At 47.4% G+C, this 26,885-nt stretch overlaps 3 protein-coding genes across 5 annotated transcripts in view; 2 read left to right on the top strand and 1 right to left on the bottom strand.

Moving 5' to 3' along the window:
* The window catches only part of LOC122379482 (motile sperm domain-containing protein 2-like), a 71,810-nt gene extending 64,982 nt beyond the window's left edge, over positions 1-6,828 (bottom strand). Inside the window, exon 1 of one of the 3 annotated variants that reach the window (XM_043361716.1) lies at positions 6,215-6,828. In XM_043361716.1, the coding sequence (XP_043217651.1) occupies positions 6,215-6,317 (103 nt within the window). In that variant the 5' untranslated portion in view covers positions 6,318-6,828. The remainder of the gene's footprint in view (positions 1-6,214) is intronic. The other 2 variants (XM_043361717.1, XM_043361718.1) reach the window with 2 other exon arrangements.
* Positions 6,829-10,658: 3,830 nt separating this feature from the next.
* Positions 10,659-18,494, top strand: LOC122379481 (actin-related protein 3). Its single transcript, XM_043361715.1, has 9 exons — positions 10,659-10,941; positions 12,940-13,120; positions 13,571-13,727; positions 14,038-14,195; positions 14,603-14,751; positions 15,756-15,924; positions 16,434-16,652; positions 17,269-17,352; positions 18,112-18,494. Exons 1-9 carry the CDS (start codon positions 10,898-10,900, stop codon positions 18,205-18,207), a joined length of 1,257 nt encoding a protein of 418 aa, XP_043217650.1. The 5' UTR covers positions 10,659-10,897; the 3' UTR covers positions 18,208-18,494.
* Positions 18,495-20,277: 1,783 nt separating this feature from the next.
* LOC122379499 (E3 ubiquitin-protein ligase MARCHF5-like) lies at positions 20,278-26,356 on the top strand. Its single transcript, XM_043361765.1, has 6 exons — positions 20,278-20,480; positions 20,914-21,004; positions 23,171-23,285; positions 23,592-23,722; positions 24,158-24,598; positions 24,934-26,356. Exons 1-6 carry the CDS (start codon positions 20,422-20,424, stop codon positions 25,024-25,026), a joined length of 930 nt encoding a protein of 309 aa, XP_043217700.1. The 5' UTR covers positions 20,278-20,421; the 3' UTR covers positions 25,027-26,356.
* The last annotated feature ends 529 nt before the right edge of the window (positions 26,357-26,885 follow it).

The following is a 26,885-nucleotide window of genomic DNA, read 5'->3' as shown; positions in this document are numbered from 1 at the left end:
TTCGGCCTGAGTGCGACGGGCGACCATGATGTGACTGATCTGCAGCGCAGCATTCGAATGCTCAAAAGGTGCTATTCAAGCATCAACAACTGTACCGAAGTGTGCCTACACATCAGACCACGCTATCTCTTGGATCTATCAACACTTCGGCGTATCATTTAAACCGCTACTACAAACCAGGATCTGCTTTACATCGATGTATCCACCTGAATCGGTCATAGGAATGTGTTCAGTACTTATTTTGCGAACTTCACAATTGTTTAGTGAAACAACCCTCAAGTAAAAATAGCAGGGCTGCGGAGTCGATGGATTTTCGGCGACTCCGACTCCGACTCCGACTCCGGCTTTCAAAAACCAGCTCCGACTCCGACTCCGACTCCGGGCAGAATTGTCGACTCCGACCGACTCCAACTCCCGACTCCGACTCCGCAGACCTAGCAGGGCTGCGGAGTCGACAGATTTTCGGTGACTCCGACTCCGACTCCGGCTCGGGTTTCTAAAATCGACTCCGACTCCGACTCCGACTCCGGTCACAACTGTCGACTCCGACCGACTCCGACTCCGACTCCGACTCCGACTCCGCAGCCCTGAAAAATAGTAAGAGTTAATTGCTCCATGCTTAACATAAATATGTAGACCTAATATCTACCATTGTTCCGACAAAACCGTTTTAATGAATGTTTGATTTTAACGTCACAGAATGGAAGCATATAGCATCATCGACGCTAAAGCCACAACATCGTTTGTTGCACCAGTTCTGAGCGAGTTATACCGTCCAATGTGGAAAGTCAGGGTTCAAGGTAGAATTCAGAGCTGAACGTTTAATAAATGTTCTCAGTTCTCACATATCCGAGTATGTCCACGGTCCAGCCCCGTTCAAGACAGAAAATTGCTATGTCCTGTTAATTAACCCGGCACCGCCTGGGCTATTTCCGTACCCACATCAGCCTGGGGGGGGGGGGTCGGATCCGACCCCCCCCCCCTGTTATCTCGAGAACCAATGGTCGTATCGAGCCCCGCGAGGCGGCGTTCGAAAGGTCTCTACGAGACCTTCCCAAAGCACTCTTAAGATTTTAACATTGAGGTCAACTTTCGGGTCAAGGTCAGGTCAAAGGTCAAATTCAGGGGTTTTGCATGATTAGGCTTACGGACAGCGGAATCGATAACTGCTGCTCGAAACTCACCACAAATGACCTCAAAGACCTAGTGAAGGTACCATGTGCGTATAGGGATCATACTAAGTACGGGTCAAGGTCAGGTCAGGTCACGAAAGGTCACGGTTTTCACTTTCTGCTACATGGGCGTGCGACACATGTTTTATGGCTTATTTTTCACGCCAAATCCGATGGTAATGGTTATATGTGACCCCAAGTCACTGTGCTGGTGATAAGTGTGCATTGAAAGCATAAAAAATCGTTTATACCATACATAACTAAACGAGGGCTAAGAAAAAAAGTCAATTTTTCAACTTTTTATTTTTGACATAAAAATGCACTTTTCTAGACGAGCTTTGTCCCAGGAATCTAGTGGTGCCATTTGTTTTCACATGCGATGTTCAGAAGAGCCTCTAATTCGCGAAAATGCTTATGACGTCACCATGCCCTATGCATGTTGGAGCTATTTTTTACAATTTGGGGGTCAAAAATCAAGATAGAAAGTTGAAATTTGGGACATCTAATGTTCTAATAGAGCTTTATAACATATATTCCGGTTTTTGGAAATTCTCAAAATTTTGGATTTTATTAGCTGTTTTCCAAAAAATATAGTTTTTTGAATTTTTAGGGGTGAAAAACGCATTTTATGGAAAATCCGAGATAGCCATTTTAAAGAACTCGTTGAGCTGCGTCTTTTCATGTCCTTAATTTGCAATTTGCTTAAAACCTCGATTTTTGGCGATTTTTCAAACATTTATCATTTTTTGACTGAAAACGCCATGTAGTTACATCACTAAAATCGATATATCTCAGAAATTTTTGAAAAAAAATTTCTTCAAAATTGCACAGGAGACGTCAAATTGATGGGGGAGAAGGTATGCGAAGTTTCAAGTTGATAGCGCAAGCGGTTCATGAGTTATTCAAGAAAAACGGAGGGGGGGGGGGGTCGGATCCGACCCCCCCCCCAGGCGGTCGCGGGTTAATTAAGAGCATTTGCCTACACTTAAAAATCAAATACTTTGTTAACATTAACAACATCAACAGTTTAACATTTAAATAATCAGTTAGCATTTAATATAACTGGGGCATTCCACGACAGATCGTACCAGGCCCGTCACCCTCATCTCTCAGATTTTAATGAAAATCTGTCCTAGGGGTAATCATAGGCCCCAAATACGCCTGGCAAAATATCAGACTTCTCAGCTCAAAACTTTTTGAGTTATATTGCATTACATTTTTTAAACTTCGGTATGTAACGGTGAGTTTGATGGCCTATAACTCAAGAACGGGTTATGCAACCAACAAACGGGAAACAACACTAAGCTTGCGATGAACCAAAAATTGATATTACTTTTTAAAAATTCGAAAGAAAAATTTTGATTGTTGAACAAAAACCTTTATCTTTTTTCATTTGCCTCTAATGACTTTTGGGACCAAAATTTTTCGCATTTTTATTTTTTTCAAAAATAACTTCATGTCATTGCAAATCGACATGCAGAAAATTAGAAAGGTGTTCTTTCTATAAGTTCCTCATTTTCCCGCAAACAAAATGGGTTTCGGAGGGGTTGATACGACCCCAGCACGCCGTTTCGCTTCTAATAGAGGTAGAGCCTCGCGGAAAAAACGAGCGTGTGTGCCGTTACAAGTCGCCGCGATTGGTACCCAATTTTAAGGTCTCAGGTTAACCGGTAGCGTCTGAGGTCAGGTCAAGTGACTGAAGTTACGGGTTTGGTTTTTAGTAAATAACTTCGCAAAAAATGGCCGCAGAGCCGCGATTTTGACATCATTGTGTTCGCCTAGCTCAGGTGCTTCGAATGATATACTTTTTGTTGGGGTGAGGTCAACTTAAGTAGGTGACCTCGGGTCAAGGTCAGGTCAGAGCCCCTCAGGTCACGAAGCTGGGCAAAGGGTATCATATGACATATCATTCGATTCGGAAGGCCTTCCCGAGTCCATTGGTGGCTTTCCCGACTCTCTAGCTCAATTTGATCGGGAGTTATTAACGAAAAACTCGTACGACCCTAGTGACGTCATAAATGACGTCACGCAAGGTTAACAATGCAAAAGTGAAGCATTGGACTTTGCAGGGAGTGCATGAAATCACGATACCATGTACGTGAGATAGTTTTCGATCATTCTCGGCGCCAAAATAACAGATTTTATATTTCCACATTGACTTACAACAGTGATGTCACGTGACTCATGTGACCTTCAAAAATTCCCAGATATACAAGTTGTGAGACCTCTGGAGGACACCATGTATGCGTCCTGTAACTTTCATCTCGGACAGGTATGGTCATTGGCGTCCAAAACAATGTCAGAACCAAACAGCCTTTTTCACTTTCGCACTTATAGGAAAGAGGGTTGGATGAACCCTCTTTTCATTTTTTCAGATGACTAAGACTTCAATTGAAATTTCAGTAACCCATGATGTCACTAGGCAGCTTTACCACGCCATTTGTAAGCTCCCCTCCCGAAATCACTATTCGAAACCGTTATCGTGACGTAAAATAAATGCATTTATAGAAAGAACACCTTCCTAATTTTTTGCATACTTCTTAACAATGAGCTAAATATTTTTTTAAAGAAATAAAAATTCAAAAAAATTTGGTCCCAAAGTCCCTAAAATACAAATGAAAGAAAACTCGATATGTCATATATCAAAAATAGCTTATTTTTCGAAATTTCAAAAACACATATTAATCTCTGTTGCATTGCAAGTTTAATGCTATATAACATTTGGCATTTGAATAATCCGTCTTAGAGTAACAGCCCGCCAAACTTAGCGCTGCAAAGCAAGATCCAAAAATGTTATACACCATAACTCAAAAAATACTTATCTGATAAGCCTGAAATTGTTACAGGTGGATTCAGAGCCCCTGATTAACCCTGAGACCAATTTTCGTCAAATTCCGAGAGATGAGGGTGTCAAATTGGAAAAAAGTGGTACGATCTATCGTGGAATGCCCCAACTGTTTAACCGGGTGTTATACCAACTCAGGATGTTTTCGACCGTTCATCACCATCTACCTATCACGCTCCGTAATATGTATAAGGTATAAAAAACGCGCAAAATATAAGAATTAAAACAAAAGAAAGTAATCGATAAATCTTGCAGGTGACTGAGCAACGTTTGAAACAATGTTTTTAACAATAAGCCAACTCAACGTTTTGTTCACGTATTAAAAATTGCCGCCACATAAAATTAGTTTCAAGCGGTTTGATTACCTAATCAAAGAGCACCTATGTGACGTGTCCACTGTCCACTACATATGACGAAGGGCGTCTTATGTACAACGTTTATGCCAGCCAAATCATCCACCGAAAGAGCTTGAGCCAGACATTTATCACTCAATTAGCCATTGATCGAGAGGCCCTTTGCTACACCCATGACTCCGTGCTGGACGGTAGGTAGAGGTTGTGAAAGTGGACGGACAAGCGTGCAGACTACTTGGCATAAGTAAGTATGGTCAAGTCAGCTATATCAGCACAAGAACGAAAAACTGGTCCTCTAGGTTGTCCCATGGGAATAGGGCAGGTGGCACTTGGCAGCTTCTCCACGGTAGCTGCCTATAAGCACGATAGTGCAAAGTAAAAGGTAAAAGACAACAGATTAAATTATGAATGCACCGTACCTGGTAAGCGGACCATGGCCAATGACGACAATGACGAACGACTTTGCTGCTGGAATATACCAACCAGCCGTGACTGTGACCGCATACACAGTAGATATACATATATGTACGTACATACACACATACGAGTATTCGAGCGTTGAAGTCGCCGCTGGTGACATACTACATTACTACAATCGGTAAATGTTCACGTCAGGTCAAGTAAAACTTTAAAGTATGTCCATCGCTCATGGTGTACGTGTGCTCCCTCTGATCGTTATGATGGAGTGACTCGAATGGAGGGTGCAGCCGGCGTCCATTCGACGACGGATGCACTTGCCGAGACTTGTGATGTGCATTGTTCAATGTTCATACAATATGAACCTTAAATGCTTTTTGGTACCGTGAACCCGAGACTGGGAGTGGATGAAAACCCGCTATTGCAATTAACCTCATACTGCAGAGTGTCGACTAGAGACGTGTCGTGCAGCCACAAACGGTAGGTACATGTTCTTATCGAGCACAAAGAGCACAAATCTTGGGAGCTAATACAGCGTGAACTGACAGCTTATGCTGGCAAGAACAAAATAAGCTTCTCGAACGGTACTGTAGCTCCGTGTAGAAATGTGTCGCCGTAGAAATGTGTCGCCTGTCGCCTTGTAACATCGCCAGCTAATGATGTTCAAACTCGACAAAGACTCGTATGAATGACGACTCGTATGATTCAAAGCAAAACGTGAATTATTTCGGTTCATGTTAAAGGGACCCTCCCACCTTAACATTAGTTTTGAGTTAAGATAGCCAAGTTTGCGGCCAGGCTCAGAAACCACCATTTATCCTGGTCGCAACCCCCGCAGCTTTATCGTGTTCAAGAAATTTCTTCCCTTTACTTGCAGGGTGGGACCAGCGTGGTCCCTATCTCTTAACCATTACGGTGATCTGATGACGTCATCAGGCTTTCGAATGTCCGTTAAATGTTTGACTAAAACGTTTTGTAGCACGCGGTGGTATATGCTGCTTTGCGCGCAACAAATGCCGCACTTTCAAATAAAGTCGCTAGGAACAGCGGAGATCCCAAAAAGTAAACAAAAGTAAAAGTCTAATATCTTGAAAACCGGTGAATATTTTTCGATGAAATTTGGTAGATATTCATTTTTGCTCTTTCTGAACCGAGCGACATCACTTTCATGCCAATTCATTAACTTTTTTGAAGGTGGGAGGGTCCCTTTAAATAATAATGCGTCACTTATAAACTTAATGTCTTTTGCAGACTCCTGACCGTATACAATCATCTGAATCATTAATTTCATGATGACCATTGCGGTTGGTAGGCAGCGGTATGCCACACACCACGGTAGGTCACCCGTCCCAGCGTTTCCGCCACCGCCCCCACGGCCCACACGTCACCGGCTACATTCGGCCGCACTGTGGCCGATCAGGACTCACCTCGGACCTCCTCCTTCTCCACCGCCTCGAGGAACCTGCGACGGAGCGCGGCCGCCTGAGAGTCGCTCACGTCCGACACCGAGTAGATGACGGGGCCGGTCATCTTCGGCAGCTGCTGCTATCCCTCCCGAGGGTCACAATGTGAGCAGTCCACAGCAGGGTGGTAGACAGGGAGGGTTTCAACGCAGCCCCAATAAGGTACAGAGCGATTTGAGAACGGCTCAAGAAGAGCTCGAGGACGGCCTAAATCGTAGCTCCAGTAGAGCGAGGCAGGCGGTCCGGCTGCAGCGTACCGGCACTCCGTTCGGTGGCTCGGTCTCGGACACAGACAGCTATGGCACAGTTCAGCGCGACTAGCACGCTCAGTCGCTCCCCGCTCCGTACGCACCTCTCTCGCACGAAGGTCGCACTCCGACTGACGGGCCGGGGGCGCCGGCGGGCCGCGGGCCGCTCCACCTTGAGAGGGAGCCGGCCGACCGGCCGCCGGCGCGGGACCGGTCCCGCCGTACCGAGACGGTCCGGCCTGCACGCTGCAGCCGCCGGGATCAGCGGCGGTCCCCGGAACCCAAGGCCTCGCGGGATGACCGGCTGACGGAGGATGGCGCTCGGACCGCGGCGCGCCGGGCAGGTGAGGCCGCCGCGCGCTGGGACTGATGACTCATCGACAGGGAATTGCGCGAGCCGCGAGCTCATCGGCTGAGAACTACCCGAGCCGCGAGCTCATCAGCAGAGGACAGCGATTGGATCTATCGGTTTCCTACAAAGGTTCGCCTCGACCGAGAGTTTAAACCCCACCATCCCCTTCCGACCCTAATTGAGGTAAAAAAAAAGCCGCGCGGAAAAACGGGCGTTGTGAAGAGCCGCGATATTGGTACGGGGACCCGCAGTTGCTACTGTACAGCGACCCTGAGTAAATTGTCCCAGCACCCTCACAGGGAACAACGATAAGCTGTCAGAGGGCACGCACAGAAAACCTCAGCTGCTCTTATACAGGGACCGGTAGTCGATATCAATGTTATCGGTTGTTACTGGACAGGACAGACGGCTAGAGTTGGGGTTCGTGTACAGTAGCAACTGCGGGTCCCCGTACTACCTTGCTCGACACGCTCAGGTGTGTCGAATAATTTTTTTTCAGTGTAGCTTTTCCAACTCGCTAGGTCAACTTGATCGGGAGTTATTGACGAAAAAATATGATCAGCTGGGTGTCGGTGACGTGATAGGTTTGTCATAATCTTGGGTTGGTCTACCTATCCCTTCAGCTTCAAGCAAAGTCAACAGTGCAAAACTAAATTATCGGACCTTGCAAGGAGTGTACCTATGAAATTACGACTCCATGCCCTTGAGATAATGTTAGATCGCCTCCGGCATCAGCACTCACCTTTGTCTGTCGCTGTCGATCAGCAACTGTCCCTCTAGTCTCTAAGGACCGTAGCAACTGTACTTACGTCCATCAGTGCCTGTCCCTGTCTGCCAACGTTCGTCATTCTGGCTGACACCGTTACCGATTTTCCCCCATTTATTTGATTAACCCTATTAGTGGCAGGGGGGGGGGGGTTGTTTTTATCCACCCCTCAGGTTTTTCGGGAATATCTCCGAAACCGCTGAAGCTACGATGCTGAAATTTTCTGACTTTTCCTAAAACTAAATTGGGCACATTCCCTGAAAATTTCAAGTTCATAACTTTACCAGGGGCGGCTCCAGAGCACTGGGAATTGGGGGGTCCTATTCGTGAAGCGAGTCATTTGGCCGAAGATCACGATGCTGCACCAGTTTTACGAACAGTGAATGAAAGGTATCATGTGATAACATATACAGTTATTGTGCATCCTCTTTTGACACGTTTTTGCTATAATAGGCGGATCCAGGCGTCCAAAAAGGGGGGTTATGTTTTACCTCCCAACATAGGTGCCCTGACACCGCCTATGCAAGAATAATACAATTTTAGTCGTTTTCTCATAAGAAAATTGTAACATAACAAGACCATTGCCACCCTTTTTAGAAACAGTACCAACAAAAACCTTATTTACTATACTTTTTGTGTACCCCCAATCTCAATTATCTGTATCCGCCTATGATTTTTGAAAATGCATATTTTTAGGATCCATGTGAATTCTTGGTTCATTCTCTATCGATCGGCAAAAGTTGCGTTAAGATTGGTTCAGAAACCTGGCCGTGATAAACAGTCAAAAATGTATCTGCAATTTGCCCGTTTTTACCCCCCTCTACCCCCCCTATTGACATTTTTTAATTTTTATTTTTTAGAAATGTAGATCACGTTGAGCGAAATCGAATGCCGTTTGAATTTTGAAAATCGGCCCGTTAGATCTCGAGATATCAAGGGGGGGTCGTAAACAGCCCCCCCCCCCCCCTGCCACTAATAGGGGGTAGCCAGGAGCCTGCCACTAATAGGGTTAAAGGCAATGGTAAAGTCAAGTGACCGATGCTCCGACCTGGCAGCAGGTGACTTTTATTTGAAAAATCTAAGACGCAAGTAGGTAAGTACTTATAGTCGACTACAGAATGATGTTCCACATTCCACTTTTCACAGGCAATTATTTGCCTGGAGTGGTAGGCTGTGCCGCATCACACGGGCTGAGTTTACAAATTATAGTTTTGTCCCAATGCTCACAATCGACACGCTGCGTGATAAACGAAACGGCACAACTTAGCGCTCTGGTCAACTGATAGCTATTAGCTTCTGAGGAGTGAAACATCATTATGTAGTCGATTACACATACGCGATACGATTGCGCGGTACCGTCTTTTAGGGGGCAACACTATTCGACCGCCGGCGCCACCCTTGCAGCCATTCTATAACTCAGGAGCTACTAGACTGATCGGAACGATCGAAACACCATTCGAATCAAGGGGTACGATTTTATCAGCCGTTTCGAAGCTCGTGACCCCAGGTGACCTCGGTGACCTCAAGAGGTCAACTCGGCATTGACGCGCCTATTGCAGCCATTCTATAACTCAGGAACTACTGGGCCGATCGCGACGAAAATACCACCAGTCGAATCAGCGTATGCGATTTCATCAGACGTTTCGAATATGGTGACCTCAGGTGACCTCGGTGACCTCAAAAGGTCAACTTTACGTTTTCGCCTATTGCAGCCATTCTATAACTCAGGAACTACTGGGCCGATCGTGACGAAAACACCACCAGTCGATTCAGCGTATGCGATTTCATCAGCCGTTTCGAATATGGTGACCTCAGGTGACCTCGGTGATCTTGGGAGGTCACATGACCGTTGTGGCCTATGGTAGCCATTCTATAACTCAGGAACTACTGAGCTGATCGCGCCGAAAACACCACCAGTCGAATCAGCGTATGCAATTTCATCAGCTGTTTCGAAATTGGTGACCTCAGGTGACCTCGGTGACCTTGGGAGGTCACATGACCGTTGTGGCCTATGGCAGCCATTCATCAGCCATAGGCCACAACGGTCATGTCAATGTGACCTCCCAAGGTCACCGAGGTCACCTGAGGTCACCATATTCGAAACGGCTGATGAAATCGCATACCGGCTGATTCGACTGGTGGTGTTTTCGTCGCGATCGTCCCAGTAGTTCCTGAGTTATAGAATTGCTGCCATAGGCCACAACGGTCATGTGACCTCCCAAGGTCACCGAGGTCACCTGAGGTCATCATATTCGAAACGGCTGTTGAAATCGCATACGCTGATTCGACTGGTGTTGTTTTCGTCACGATCGGCCCAGTAGTTCCTGAGTTATAAAATGGCTGCAATAGGCAAAAACGTAAAGTTGACCTTTTAAGGTCACCGAGTTCACCTGAGGTCACCATATTCGAAACGGCTGATGAAATCGCATACGCGAAATCGACTGGTGGTATTTTCGTCACGATTGGCCAAGTAGTTCCTGAGTTATAGAATGGCTGCAATTTAGGCGAAAACGTAAAGTTAACTTTTGAGGTCACCGAGGTCACCTGAGGTCACCATATTCAAAACGATTGGTGAAATCGAATATGCTGCTTCGACTGGTGGTGTTTTCGTCGCGATCGACCCAGTAGTTCCTGTGAGTTATAGGATGGCTGCAATAGGCGCGTCAATGCCGAGTTGACCTCTTGAGGTCACCGAGGTCACCTGGGGTCACGAGCTTCGAAACGGCCGATAAAATCGTACTCCCTGATTCGAATGGTGATTCGTTCGTTCCGATTGGGCCAGTATAGTTCCTGAGTTATAGAATGGCTGCAAGGGTGGCGGTCGAATAGTGTTGTCCCTTTTAGGCCTTTACATAGCTTACCTATCCTATTGCAGCATTTTAGGGGCCACTCCCCTTGTTGCAAAAACAGCGCAGAACTGCGCCACTCCTTCCACTTTCATAAATACTGTTCTATTCTGCTGCTGACATATAGTCGTGAGCGATACTGGAATGTTTGACCATTCAGCACCCTTCTTTGGCATAAGTAGTGAACATTTAGCGGCTTTGTGAACACATTTTTCTGAATCAAATTGTTGACTTGACTGATAAGCAATAACGAAGCTAGGGCGCACCCATTAGCATTTTCCGTAATTGGTGGGGTTTCTCTTCAGTTTCATATTTGATTGATGACTTATTAAAGGTATTTTCGGACCAACAAAGGGTCTATTCATCGTTTAAATAGACGCAGTAGCTTGCCTACTGTTTTATTGTTTTCTGTCGTTGAGTCAACGCCTTGCAACAATGACCGGTCGGCTACCGGCCTGCGTTATTGATAACGGAACCGGGTAAGTTATTTTATTTTTGACTGAAGATTTTTAAATGAAATTGTTAATGAAATTAGCTATAACTGCATCTAAAATATCAGATTCAATTGTGTTTATAATTATGGGGTTGGCTATCTTCAACATTATCAGCATACCTAGGTGCCTAATCTTCGGATGAATAATCTCAAGGTGATAAATACCAGGTGGCATCACAAGAGAATACTGACGTCATGTTGTGCATTTTTTAGGTTAAAAAAGTATTTATTAAACAGTTTGATATTGAAAGTATGCTTTTTGTTAAAGTGATTCCAAATCTGATGAAATGTCCCAAAACAATATAGTTACCAAGGGCAAAATTCTTCTCAAAGAGTGGTCCCTCTTTGGAATAGCCTCCCATCAGGAGTGGTAGAGGCAGAAACAACAAACATATTCAAGAAACGGCTCGATAAGTTGAAAAATGGGTACAAGTGGCGCTATCCTATCTGTCTGAATCCTGACATTAGTCTCCAAGTACTTACGATGTGGGCACCTAATAGCCTGCCTAAATCAGCCCACTATCCCTAATCTTATCTAATCTAAGAGATTTCCTCATAAAAAGGGTGCAATTCACACAATAACATCACATAAAACAAACATGTTACAGGTTTACCAGTGACTGTGTCCTGAATGAACTATGAAGTGGGCAATGGGCATTTATCAATATTTGCATTGATGTGGATATTACCTGTCCAACTCCAGAGTCCATGACAGCTACTATCTCTTCTCACCTGGTCCTCTCACCTGGTAGGGTTCTCCTTGCCTAGCAGCCATTAGGAAATGATAGCAGATGTGATGGGAACCCAGGTTCAAAGGACACTCCAGCTCACTAACAAACATTGCCCATTGCCAGTCGCTGTGGCTTAAATGGATTAGATGTGTCCACTGGTAACATGTCTGTGTTGAACAATAGCTGTTTTCTGGATGAGAAATGCATTCAGCAAGGGGTATTATGCCTTAGTTTAGTTGTTATTTGTTACAGGGTTTGGGTCTATTTAATATAAATTTAGTAGCAAATAAGCCTATGATATTAGTCACACTTGGGGAAAATTTAGCACTTGTCTTGTGATTTGAAATAAAATGTTGATCACTTTCGAAAAAAAATCAGATGCCATTATATCTATTATATTTAGTAACATTCCCACTTCAGCAGGACACAGCACTTAGGTGTACTATAAAATCACATCACTTAAATAGGGCTGTGATAAAATAATGTGATTCTGATATTTCCAAAGAACATAATGATTATCAATCATCATTCCTAAGTTAAGGATAGCAAAGCTTGAATTTGATTCAATACATATAATTGTTGGCATAAAAAAGATACGCATACTGAAAGTGGGTTGGGCTCTTTGATCTGAGCTTACCACCACACCACATGGTGGACATAAGTTCCAGAGAAGAATGGTGAGAGGCTGAGAGCACAAAAGTATCGGATCGTTTGACTGAACATTCACCATGGAGATGACCCAAATAAGGCATGACTTTTTACAAACAAATAAAATGAATGTACTGGATAAATAACTGTTGCCTTTTGCAACAGCCCACAAAAATGACAGAAAAGTGTCAAAGGGATTTCATTGTGTATATTAGTTTCCCAAGATGATTGTTGCATATTGTATCTATCAGATAGTCAGATGCCCCATCTGTATTAACCAGGGTCCAGGCTTATCTAACTGTATGTCAGCATGTCAAATAGACTCTCTAATTGTTGATCTTCTGCCCAACCATATTTGACACAAATTGGTTGTTAATGTCACTAAGCAGTAAATCACATTTTGTGCACACTTTGTTCATATAACATAGCTGTTATAAGTTAGAGGATTGAAAGGTTAGGATAAGCACTGCTTGTTCCAAAAGGCCCTGTGAACCTGCTGCATGATTTTGATGGTGTCCAGTTCACCATTCCTTTCATGACTATATGACTAGGTATTGTCTTATCGGCATTGGTATTATTTTGAGCTGATACTCGTGGTGCTGCAGATACACAAAGCTGGGCTTTGCCGGTAACAAGGAGCCCCAGTTCATCCTACCCTCTGCGATCGCCATCCGCGAGTCGGCCCGTATCGGGGACCAGGCGGCGCGACGGCTCGGCAAGGGCGTCGAGGATCTCGACTTCTTCATCGGCGATGAGGCGTTCGATGCCACCGGCTATGCAATCAAGGTTGGTCCAGTAATCGGTGTGGACTGTGGCAGTCAGCTGGTGGATAATAGTATAGTGACTACACATAACGTTAACTAGGTGTAAGTTGAATCATTTTTCACCTGAGATTCGTCAAAGCATATACCTCTGTACATCGGTGACCTCTGTTCAAAGCATAGACAGGTGTACAATGATCGTGGTTAAAGTAAACACTATACTCTGTTCCGTTTCAAGCTTGCAGCCGAAGTTCCCTGCTGAAAGCAGTGCGTGATTTCTGTATATACAGTTTTTACATTTTAAGACGCAAATTCTTGAGCGGAGGAGCGATCTGTCGAAGAAACTCCGACTGCAAGCTTGATATGGAACAGACTATAGTTAGTATATTTATAGTCACCGTGGTTAGTAGTGTAGTGTGTGAATGTTCTCCTTACGCCATGCGTCGTTGATCGTCGGCCGTTCATCTGTCTCCAGTACCCAGTGCGGCACGGTATTATCGAGGACTGGGACCTGATGGAGCGCTTTTGGGAGCAGTCCATCTTCAAATACCTGCGGGCTGAGCCGGAGGACCATTACTTTCTGCTCACCGAGCCGCCGCTCAACCCGCCCGAGAACCGCGAGTATACCGCAGGTGGGTGTCCGAGAACATCGCTGATGGGTGTCCCCGACTGTCCATTCCGTTTCTGATGACACCGTGGTGTCCGAGAACACCCCAAATGGGTATCCGACTATTCGGCAGGTGGATATCCCGGCCGTTGCGGCTAGACGAGGTAGAAATGGGCTCGGTGTTGGTAAAGATTGCAAAAACAAAACCAGATGTTGCGTGGAACACCCGTTCTGAACGACCTCCGTTACTATGACCGCTCCCCGGCCTGTTTAGGACCTGCTGACCGCTCCCCTTTCGTTGTGGCCACCCTCTAACCGTCCCCTCCCTCCGCCAGAGATCATGTTCGAGTCGTTCAACGTTCCGGGCCTGTACATCGCTGTGCAGGCGGTGCTGGCGCTGGCCGCCTCGTGGACGAGCCGCCAGGTGGGCGACCGCACCCTCACCGGCACCGTCATCGACAGCGGCGACGGCGTCACCCACGTCATCCCCGTGGTGAGTAATACCGGTCACCCTCGTCAGCCCCGTGGTAACCCCACGTCACGTCCTGCATCAGCCCCGTAGTAACACCCATCAGCCCCGTAGTAACACCCACGTCGTATGGGCAACACCCACGTCATCCTAGTGATGAGAAAATACCCACGTCGTCCATTTGCTTCAATTCTTTGGGATTCTCATGCAGTGTATGTCATTGTGGGATCCGACTTAAGTTCCGACTGTGTTTGGTCCGGCTGTGAGTTCTGACCCTCTCTCGTTCTCCCGTGTTCCGCGACTCTGAGTTCTGACCCGTTCTCATTCTCCCGTTTCCCCCGGCTCGGAGTTCTGACCCGCTCTCGCTCTCCCGTTTCCCGACTCTGTGTTCTGACCCTTTCTCGCTCTCTCCCCGTTTCCCCCGACTCCAGGCGGAGGGCTACGTGATCGGCAGCTGCATCAAGCACATACCGATCGCGGGACGTAACATCACCTACTTCATTCAGTCGCTGCTGCGCGAGCGGGAGGTCGGCGTGCCGCCCGAGCAGTCGCTCGAGACCGCCAAAGCCATCAAGGAGAGGTGAGTGCCGCTGGACGCCCAGTGCTGTCCTTACCGACACTGTGGAACGGTGAGGGAGGCGGCAGACGTTTGTAGCACACCAGACTGGCCCTATGGAGAAGCACTGTGTGCAGTGGAAAACTTCGGCATCGTAAAACAGCGCTATTGTGTTATTTACTCGTCCCTGACCGGACATGTATCTGGTGCACTGCTTCCTGACCTAGATGTGATTCCTGGCTAGATGTGTGACATTCGGTGACTGAGATGGTCTTTTCTCTGATCGATGTTTGGTGCTATATAACTGTCCCCGGCTGGCGAAGTGTGGCGTAGATTGTATAACCTTTCCTAGCGGGCGGGTCGCCGGCTGCGGGCACCGGACGTATTGGTGGGCCGGGACAGGAAAGGAGCCGATAAGGGCAGCGGCCGACACCGTGGCCACACGGATATCGGCACGGCACGCCGTCACTGTTGACTGGCCGTTTGACTGAGGACTGAGTGGACGACTGACAGCATAAATACGAATGAACGCGGACTGTCAACATTACTATCATCTGTCTGTCTGTCTGTCTGTCTGTCGGCCATCATCTGTATGTGTGTGCTGTCGTCACTGAACAAATACCTACTGTTGTCTCATGGCCCAGTCACAGTTACTCTGGTTTGCAATCAGGATGAGGGAAATACCGGCTCGTCGGTGGCCTCTGTATTTGACATAGTTAGTTACATCGTGCAGGATCTGAAATGTTTCTTGGGCGGAAAGGGATGTGCAATGTGCATATGCATGCATGTGTGTGTGGGGGGGGGGGAGGTATGTTTGTAAGACTATTATTGGATTCGACGCTGGCTTCCTATTTCGATCCATAATAAACATTGACGGTCCTCACTCCTCACCACGCCAAACCATCGCCACCTCACTAACCACTGCGTTACGCACTGTTCCGTTCCCAAAGAAATTACTCGCTTATATTTAATGTCCGGTGCGCCCTGCCCCTCTGGCGCTCGCGATCACCATCGCGTCCCGCCTCCAGATTCTCCTACATTTGCCCGGACATCGCCAAGGAGTTTGCCAAGTACGACGCGGACCCGTCCAAGTGGATCAAACAGTACCAGGGTGTCAACTCGGTGACCAAGCAGCCGTTCGAGGTGGACGTCGGCTACGAGCGCTTCCTCGGACCCGAGATCTTCTTCCACCCGGAGGTAGGAGAGTGGTCCGATGGCCTGTGAGAGATCTTCCACCCAGAGGTAGAGGGTGTCCAAGTGACTGATTATACGCGCTCCAAGGCGTTACCCGCACGATTGGTGCTTGCACAAATGCCGCTTCTCCTGTTACTTGACTGATATTGAATATTTGGAACCGGAAAGCAGTTAGCTGATTAGACACCAGACGTGCTGTGTCTATTTATTCACGAACGAGTACAATAATTTCAGTCTTAGACTCCGATAAAAAGCGTGATGGACGTATGCAGTATGCACAGATAGCTTTGTCCGTCATGGTGGACACATTGCGTTTTGTTATTTGTATGTCATATTTTTTATTCCCACTTTATCTTTCTCAGCACATTAGCACCATTCACGCCTCGCATACCGAAAATGTTCCAGTGGAAGCGAAGCTGTCGATTATTTCATGCTGTTTAGAGGGCTGACACTGTAAGAAGCGCCTCTGAGTTCTGACACTGACCTTTCCTCTCCTTCGCATCTGTCGGCAGTTCGCGAACCCCGATTTCACGACGCCGATCTCGGAGATTGTCGACAATGTGATCCAGAGCTGCCCGATCGACGTGCGCCGGCCGCTCTACAAGAACATCGTGCTGTCGGGCGGCAGCACCATGTTCCGCGACTTCAGTCGGCGCCTGCAGCGCGACGTCAAGCGCCAGGTGGACGCGCGGCTCAAACTGAGCGAGGCGCTCAGTCAGGGACGCATTACGGTCAGTGGACGCCGCGGGGGACATGGGGAACGAAGGGGGGGGGGAGATGGCGACGGCTGGGGATGAATCTGTCTCGAGGCATTGGGTAGACCGGGCGGTCACTGAAAATGTGCAGCAATGTAGTTCGGGAATGATCATGCTAATATGCTGGATTGATTGGACCTTACTGCTCATCCCATGGATGATATGCATGCTGTTTAACTGAGTATCTTTTTATGGAATGTGAAACTGCTGAGTGCTGCAGCACTCTCGTCAGAAATCGTCGCAGGTGTGACCGGGCCTGTCCCAGGCACTGTTCACAGCCGAGGTCTTTCTGTCTGTCTGTCTATCTTTGGTGTGATCTGAGATCCGGTCATTCAGGTCTGGCCAGTTATGCCTTAACTAATAGTGTAAAATATTTAACCCCTTCGCCGGAACCCCGGTTCACAGCCGAAGTGTGTCTGTCTATCGGTTTTCTGCGGTTTGGCCTGAGGTCCGTGTGATCTGCTGTCTAACTCCCCCGTCCCGTGCCCCTGTTCACACTCGAAGTCTGTCTGTCTATCCGTTTATCTGCGGTGTGGCCCGAGGTCCGTATGATCTGCTGTCTAACTCCCCGGTCCCGTGCCCCCGTTCACAGCCGAAGCCGATGGACGTGCAGGTGATCTCTCACCACATGCAGCGCTACGCCGTCTGGTTCGGCGGCAGCATGCTGGCCTCCACGGTGAGTGAGCGTCCTCCCGGACACGCCATTCCCTCACCAGCGCTCCGGCATCCCCAGCGTCCCCTCTCTGTGTTGTTCCTGCCAACGTCCCTCCTTTGAAGGGAGAAATCTATCGTTTTTTATCAGCATTATGACACAGACGTTCGTCAACTTACATGTAACGCTTTCGCACCGTTAAACTTTAAAGCCAAGTTTTGTTTGCTGTTGTTGCTGTTTTAAGGCGTATCTAAAGCAAAGGCGGCCTGCCGTAAAATTAAATATATCTTCGTGTATCTCAGCCACTCCCCATTCCGTGAATCTCGGTCGCTCCTCATTTCGTGTACCCTGCCGCTCCCCTTTGTTTCCAGTTTCGTGGGACAGAAGGGGACCCGGTCCCCTTCTGGGTCTGAAGAAGGTGCGGTCCGCACCTTCATGGTCATTGTCATAACGCTCTGTCCCGCTGCCCTAACGATATGACCCTTGACGCACTGCCCCCTGCCATGACGCTAATGTCCACTACCACTCTGTTCCCTGTCTTGCCGCCCTGTCCCGCTGCCCTGACGCTATGCCCCTTGACGTATGTACTGTCCCTTCCTTGGCGCTAATGCCCCTGCCGATGTGCTCCCACTGTCTTACCGCCCTGTACCGCTGCCCTGACGCTCTGCCTCCTGCCGCGACACTGCCCCGTGCGCTGATTTATGCCTTTTGACGCATGACCCCGTGCCCGGACGCTCAGTTTCCTGCCGTGACGCTCGTCCCCGCCCCGTTCTCCTCCGGCAGCCCGAGTTTTACCAGGTGTGCCACACCAAGGCGCAGTACGAAGAGTACGGGCCGAGCATCTGTCGGCACAACCCCGTGTTCGGCACCATGTCGTGAGCTGCTGTTAGCAGAAACGGACGCCGGCACAGCCGACCGGACCGTGGTGACGTGGCTGAGACTGATTCCTTTTCTTACACAATTTATAGCGTGTGGTGCCGGCCGCCATTCCACCTAGAGAGAGAGAGCGGCCGAGGAGAGAGGAGCGGAGGTGATCATGGCGCGAGACTAGACTGGCTTTGGCGTGAAAAGCGAGCGGGGCCGCAGCCAGTGCTTTATTGTTAATTTTCGATATCAGCCGCCCTCATGTGATTCGAATATGTAAATGAATACATTATCCTGTATTAGAGGGTGTTTGTTTGTCGGGTACATCTGTCGCGAGACGAGGACGGGGTGTGGGATGTTTTCGCGAAACCACACCTGTCTGCGTTCTTGTCTCATTTCTGACGTCATGCGATCTTCTTAAAAGCGTTGGACTGTGAGTTTGTCACTTCGTATTACATCCGACATCAGCACTGCGCGAGTGTTGCATAATCAGATGGAATGTTCAAGATAAATCCCAGATGTATACAGACAATTTAACTGACATAAACAAGCATGCAATGACACGGAAGTGGCGCCACGGTGGAATTATGTGGCGAGGTATGGAAATATTGCCACGTAAGGTAACCTTGGCTGCACCCTCCATGTCTCTTCTCGGGCAAAAACCCGTGGTTGGTGGTTTTTGTTGGTGGATGATACTTGCATCTGACCACTGGGCTTGGCTCTATTCGGAGTCCAGATTTCTCGCAAAATACCGGCGGTCATTCCTATGAATTCGAATCTAGCTCGGGCTACGGCTCAGCCGTATCCGTACGACAGGCGTGCACTGGGCATACCAGTCGCCCACTCATTTATGGGTATATGAGTTAGGACTCCGGGCATAGGGTTCGTGGCTGGGGTCGAGTTAGGTGGGGATGGTAGGTTAGGTTCAGAGGAGTGAGAGTTCAGAGGTTAGGTTTAGAGGTGGTGTCAGAGGAGTGGTGGTAACTGGGAGTTGATCAAGGAATGGTGGATGTCACTTTAGCCAGCCTGATATTCTATTCGTCCAAACTCTAAGAGGCCTCTTCTTCAGCCATCATCAGCCTACGCCGCGTATCTCTAGCCTCTCTAGCTACTCCACTCATCGCTTGCCCCAATGTGCATCGTGACCCGGCGGATAATGGTTAAGAACAGTCCATTTTTTTAAAGGGACACTCCCACCTTATCATTAGTTTTGAGTTGAGATAGCCAAATTGGTGGCCATGGCCTGCAAATACCGGTTTGGGCACTCACAACATCGACAAATGCTTTAATTCGGAGATATGGAATTTCAAACTTGCAGTTTTCGGATTCTAAGGGGCTAGTGCATTGGTATGCCCCCTTAGAATTTGTGACGTCAGCGGAGATCTAACGATTTTTAAATCTTTTACTAAAACGTTTGGTAGCACGCGGTGGTATATGCTGCTTTGCGCGCAACAAATGCCGCACTTTCAAATAAAGTCGCTAGGAACAGCGGAGATCCCAAAAAGTAAACAAAAGTAAAAGTCTAATATCTTGAAAACCGGTGAATATTTTTCGATGAAATTTGGTAGATATTCGTTTTCGCTCTTTCTGAACCGAGCGACATCACTTTCGTGCCAATTCATTAACTTTTTTGAAGGTGGGAGGGTCCCTTTAAGTCACGGAAAGCATCAATGATAAAGCTTCCGAGACATAAGCAAAGCAAAAAATGTGATGTGAATAGTAGCTCTAGGTAATTACTCACTACTCATGTCATTATCATAATATGTTTCCTTGGCTTATCAATTCGTGGTCATGACCATTATTACGAGTCCAGGATTTTGCATCACACAAACTGTTTTTATTGAATCACGCAATAATGTGACGTCATCAAGTAAAACGAAATAAATTAAATGTTCATTCAAACATCGAATCAACTTCAAAATCGTTTTGTTTTTCGCAAAAAATGGTGTATTTTTCAACTAAAAAGTGAGTGATAGAGAAAATTTCACATTTTATTTTCCGAAAAACTTTCAGAAAAACCAATCAGGCCATAGTTTTGCATGACGTCATTAAAATTGAAACGTGTGCATGGACTTATTGAACTGTAAACAACAGAGTTTCGGGAAATCGCACAAGAGGGGTGATATTAAAACGTAGATTGATAATACATCGGAACTCGCTTTTGAATAAATATAGGTGATCGGGTTCTATTTCAGACTTTTCCCATTTATTTTCTCCGTGTTTTCCGAAATGTCTGGAGCAACTCGACATGCATCCAAAAGCAGTAGCACCGGAAACGAAGAGGACAGGTTCGTTGTTTGATAATGCTTTTGACTATCAATCCTATACGATCATAGCTTTAATTTGAAGCATAAATGGTTGGTTGCCTCTAATTGCTATAGCTATTTTAGTCTTAATTGCAAACATTCTCTAGTCATTGGTAGCCTCAAAACATTCCAGTGCGTGGAGTGAATTCAGTTGCGGAACCGTCCAAGGCCAAGGGGAGCATTTCAATTTGAGGCATTTAAACTTTACCCCACTGACCCTACCCATGGCACTTGATATTGACAACTTTTTGCAGTTTTCCTTACATAGAAAGAAATCTTCAGTTTGACCCAAAACTGCACAGCTGAGCAAGATGCTAAGGAGGGATTTCCAAGAAGTTTTTGGAAATTTGATAAACGTAAACATTTAATACCTATGTTGTGGGTTTTCAGAGTCTTAACTCTGCCTTTATTGCAGGAGGAACTGCTGGGTGTGCTTTGCATCAGATGAAGATGACCGCATGGCCCTGTGGGTGAAGCCCTGCAGATGCAGAGGAACTACAAAATGGGTATGCATCCTTGTTTGGACATCTCTGTGGAGTCTGCAATGTGCAGTTGTGCAAGGAGGGGGAGGGGCTCTCTGGCCAGGGAGTGTGTGGTGCTGCCCCAGATGATTTCTCCAGGAGTACTCAGGATATTTCACTGAGCTGTATTTCAGCTTACCTGACCCTTGACTTGAGCCTGTGTTTTTGAAAAGCTTTTGGTTGATAATGAACTGTATGAGTGAATAGGTAAAGTAGCTAGCTTTTGAGCTTTTTTACCATTTGTATAGGTATTTCAGATTTTACTCATGTTACCTGATCTTTGGTGAGTGAAATTACTGTCCCCCTGAAACCTTGTCAAGGAAGTAGGTACCAAAATTGCTTACCTACTTAGCCCCCCCCACACACAAAAAAAAAACACCTAGTCCCAGCTATAAGCATTTATAATCATAGTTTTATAGGCTATGTGCTCTTTTTTTGCATTTTACATCTATTGTGACGTGACATGTCATAAATTAAGTCACTTGACCTCACTGAAGTCAGTTTAGGTTGTAACCATTTTTGGTAATAACTCCAGACCAATATGAGATAGGCATGTGCCTGGTTTGGAAATATAGGTACCAATGAGCTTATAATAAACTGCCAAATTAAATGATTTGCAACATCTGAATCATCTTAATCTGAAACACCTGAATTATATTATCACTCTGAATGGTGTTCAGTAGTGGTGTCAATTTCAGAAAACGTACGTCCAATGTCCGTCCAATGTCCAATACTTACGTCGACTGTCCGTCCAAAAATGTCCAAGCCAGCCATTTGTCCAAAGATGTCCGACATCTACGCAATAGTTTACGCCCAACACCGTTATTTAATTTGCTTTTAATGTATCGTTACCAGCTCAAAAGTGTTAATCATATCGAAAGCTAAGCTTTCTAATAGCCAATCAATGTTAAACACGATTACTTTATAAAAATGTTGAGGTGTAGCAAGCTATTGTCCAAAGTTGTCCAAAGCCTGCTGTCATTGTCCAACCGAATTCCGAATTGGACATTGGACAAAATCGGAATTCCGAAGATTCAAGTTCCGATTGACACCACTAGTGTTCAGTCATCAGTGGGGTCCCCCAAGGGCCAAGGATCAGTGTAGGAACCAGTCCTGTTCATTATGTTCGTAGATGAGGCGAGCTTTCAGACATTGTGGGCAGCAACATGAAAATGTTTGCAGATGACGCCAAGATATACAGGTCTGTTCAGTCACAGCAATATGCTGAGATTCTCCAACTGGACATATCACCTTTAGAAGTGATCTCAGGACTGGCTTTTGGAATATAACCCTCACACTTCTAGGGGGTCTGAACGCCCCCCTCCCCCCGATTTCGCGAATAACTCGCTCAAAAAGCGGCCCATCGTGACGAATTAACTTTTAGTACCCTTGAGCCTATCAATTTTACACCTATTCTGAAAATGTCATGACCCTTACCCAAGCGAACTAGACCTGTGACCTGTTTCTCGAGGCCATCTCAGGCCAGAATCGCGATTTGGCGTGATCTTGCATATTATCCGCGCGTCTCCAGTCTTTTTGTGGTTGTAAATGTTCCAACTTCAAATATGTGAAATAATGTTTGTTCCATGCGTTATGGTGGGTGTCGAGGTCTTGAGGTCAGCTCAAGGTACTGGGTATAATCGCTTTTCCCCCCTTTGCCGTTTCGCCCCTGATCGAGCTAGAGCTTCGCGGAAAATACGACTGTGTTGCCCGTGACGAGAGGAAGCCGATGATACCCAATTTTAAGGTCCTCGGTCATTGGTTGACCTTCCAGATCAGGTCAGTGATCCAAAAGTCGGAAAATCGGGACCTGTTAGAACATCGCCCCCTATACGGGCGAGGTTTAAATCAGATCGAAATTCGAAACAGGCGATTCTACTCCGTCTGTTTAGTGCATAGCTAATTGTTAATAAAACTTTGAAATAGTTGTTACAGTTCATAAACAATAAACATCTATGCATAAGTTAACAGAAATACTTCATACGTTGGAATGTCAGTTGTTGCCGTTGGCTTGTGAAAATGATCCACCTTTGTGCTTATTTGTGAACCGACGTATTTATTTATGCAAATGCCCATTGTATTCGGTAGACCCTTGGTCAATGAACAAACAAACAAGCAGGAGTTGACGTGTTTGTTATGTCTTACTGTCAGGTGCACCAGACGTGTCTGCAGCGCTGGGTGGACGAAAAGCAGCAAGGCAACGCCATGGCGCCCGTCCGCTGTCCGCAGTGCAACACAGAGTACATTATCATCTTCCCACAAATGGGTGAGGCTGCTGGATAAACTGGGGCTTGCTCAGTAGCCTTCTAATAATGTTTGCTGGTTGAAATGGAGCTTCTACCGGCAGCATTTCAAAATAGTAACTACATGATGGCCTTTGAGATATCGTTTGCTCGTTGGTCATTATATTTAATTTGATCTTCCACACATAAGCTTTCGCACGCGGCCAGCCTGATGACCCGCGACTGCCGCGAGCGGTCACGGCCGCTCACGACCCCAGCGCCCCTGGTGACGGCTGCCGCAGCTATGGTTGACTGACTGCCTCCCTCCCTGTCCGCGTTTCTGCGCGCAGGTCCGGTAGTGATGGTGATGGACCTGATTGATGAATTCATCAGCCGCTCCTGCCCGTTCGTGGCCGCCGGCGTGGTGATCGGCTCCGTCTACTGGACGGCAGTCACTTTCGGCGCTGTCACCGTCATGCAGGTGAGACCGAGGGCAGACGGGACAGATCTTCATGAACAATGAAAATACGTGTTACATGCAGATTTCAATGCTAAGCGCTTTAGGTAATCTGTTTACAAGGCATATTTATCTGCTCGTGTATTCCCGGTAATAGACCGGTAATCCGTAGGGTCCTATAAACACTTACGAGTTAGCATAATTCATAATGCGGCAATTATGTATGTTTTCCAGAACAGCTTATGATTATATATTCCTAGTTATGTCTCGTGGATAAGGTCTTGATGCTATTCGGACAACAGGATTGTACGAATCAAGCAGATATATTTTCAGCTTCCTTATTCAACCGAAAAACTCACCATGACTGACGGCGAGATCCGAAGGTGTGGCAGATGAAATCGCGATATCGACACAATGTCCATTCTCTCGGTATGACGCTGGTGCCCGCTCTCCATACAGGTGGTCGGACCGCGCCAGGGCCTGGCCGCCATGGAGCAGGCCGACCCCATCTTCCTGCTGGTGGGTCTGCCCACCATCCCGCTGCTGCTCATCATGGCCAAGATGGTGCGCTGGGAGGAGGCGGTGCTGCGCTTCCTGCGCTCCAGCGCCGTGCGGCTGCCGCTGCTGAAGCACCTGATGCCGCCGCCACCGCAGCTCGTCTCGCCAGCGCAGCCGTACGTGGACACGCTGCCGCTCAACGACCCGGCGTCGGCGACGCGCGTGCTCTGCGGCGCGCTGCTCTTCCCCACAGTGGCCACGCTGGCCGGCAAGGCGCTGTTCGAGAGCGTGCCCAGCCGGCTGCAGCGCACGCTGCTCGGCGCCGCCGCCTTCGTGGCCGTCAAGGGGGCACTGAAGATCTACCACAAGCACAAGCAGCTCATCAGGCTGAGCCTGAGACAGGTGGGTGGACGGGTCGGACGGGTAGAGCTGAGGATGGGTATCAGGCGGGCGGATGAGACTTACCAGGACATTATCAGGACGGCTGGCGGGTGCTCGAGGTCCAGCACCAGAGGATTGAGGTCCCGTACTAGGGAGGGTGATGAGAGTTTGGCTGGGTTTTGTGGTTGTAGCACTTACTTGTATGGGGCGAAGGACGAGGGTGTGTCTTTTGTACTGATATTAATGGAGATCGGGGATTTCAGTGTCCATGATTTGTGACTTGATGCCGGTGCTACTACGCGACTGCTAGTATATTCTGCTTTTTGGTACTTAATTCGACGCCTTTGTTGTCACAGGTACTGAACTTTGACGACGAGAACGCAGTGAACATCCGACAACGTCAGGCGCGGGAGAACGGCAACAGCGAACGACGGGAAAACGCACAGTGAGCGGTACTGAACGACGGGAAAACGCCCAGTGAACAGTACTGATCATCAGTGAAATGTGTTGAACGGTGGAAAACACCAAGTGAACAGCCGAACAGCGGGAAAACGCCCAGTGAGGCACTGAGCACGGCTAGACGTTGTGAAAATGCCCAGTGACCTATGCTCATTGGCGGGGAAATATTCAGTGAGGACGTGTGCAAAACTTCGGGAAAACGCCCAGTTAAGGCTTCACTGAGAGCAGCAAAACTTAACCTGCCTGCTGGGACGTCCTTGCTGCACTGGTCGGGAGGCAGTGCCGGCGGCTCTAACCGTTCTACGTGTGAACACGGGACGTGATGGTAGGAGTCTGCACCACGACTCGCCGTTCGCAGCGCGGCAGACCGTGAAATGTCGCTCGAACACTCGGGCCGTGTTGTCAGCGGCTAGCGTAGAGCTAACTCGATAATCGGGACGCGAACGGGACGCGATTGCAGCGCGTCCCTGATGATGAATTGTGCGTGGTGTTGCCCGCTTTCCCCATGTATGTTTGTAAGCCACATGTGATAACGATATAGAATCCTGTGTACGGGACGATAGGCGTAGTCGTTAGAATATGATGGGCTGGCACATGCTGAGTTCAAGGTGTTCTCTGTATTGAGCACTAGGCGTGCTTATGACTAAGAGGCATGGAAACGTGATTCTCCTGGCAACGTGAACACGTCTGTAGTTCTGTAAACGCTGGTACAAATGATAACGGTAGAGGAGTGGATTGATGGGCGTTATGTTCAATGTTTTGAATTTGAACAGAGTGCTGCGCGCGCGGTGCGACAGCTGCTGCTAGCGCCATGGTGTGACATCAGGACGTGGTGTATGGTGGCGTCTAATGCGAATTAATCTGTCGGTCCTCGCTGATGATGCGCCGCGCAGAGCAGCGTCATCTGTGACCTCTGGCCGATGTTGTACATTACTGACGAGCGACCTGAGCTGTCGATAGCCTCCGCTAGCTGTACAAGAGAGTAGCTTGTCTCCGAATTACGCGGCCCAGGTCGCCACTGCAGCTTCTGGAAAGTTATGGATGTTTGATGGATGATTGATGTGTCAAGCCTGGCCAAGCCAATTCTGAAGTAAAACCATGTGGCTTGATCCTAATCCTACACTGTACGAGTTGTGTATAGCTTACGGTGTGCTCGGAGCTTCTTGCATCTTTTTGGATTAAGTTTCAGTGCGGGGATTTTACGTTCCGTGAGAAGGTTATCCAATTAATTCACGTTTGGCGCAGGATCAGCGTACTCGTTTAAGAAGTTTTATTCAATATTCGTTCTTTCATCGATTAATACAGCTGATACATTGGAAATGTGCCCACTGAATCTTTTCTCTGAGCAGTCTGAAAGCTGGTTGTCACCAGCAGTTATTGACCGTTGTTGGGATGTCATTGGCTGTTGAGCTTCCGGGTTCCGACGCAAAGTGGCATGGGTGCTTCGTGTGAGTGAGTGGTAACGGCCACGCATCGGAATAACGACTCCCACTCACTTTTTTGTCAAGTGGGAACGGTTTGTCCATGGCTGATATCCCGACTTTGTTTTTGACAGAGTCTATTTCCCCGACATGCTTTCAGATTACCGACGTTTACATGGGCAAAGTCATAAAAATACTGTGTAGCTGAAATCAAGATGCAGCCGTATTCCCGCGAGATAATTAACCATATAATCACCACCGAACGATTATTGTGTGACTGAATAGGTCTCAAACAGGCGAAATAAAGAGCTTGTGTAGCTTCTTCAGATATTCATTCGGTTGTGTCACTTTTCGTGAAAAATGTTTGTTTCGCTTTTTAGCAGTGTTTTAAGCCCAAACCAATTTGCCTGCCTCTTTTTCACTATCGT

The sequence above is a fragment of the Amphibalanus amphitrite genome, unplaced genomic scaffold (assembly GCF_019059575.1).
Source record: "Amphibalanus amphitrite isolate SeventyFive unplaced genomic scaffold, NRLGWU_Aamphi_draft 000079F_arrow, whole genome shotgun sequence".
NCBI classification, from domain to species: Eukaryota; Metazoa; Arthropoda; class Thecostraca; order Balanomorpha; family Balanidae; genus Amphibalanus; species Amphibalanus amphitrite.
This window is presented reverse-complemented; position numbering and strand designations above follow the sequence as displayed.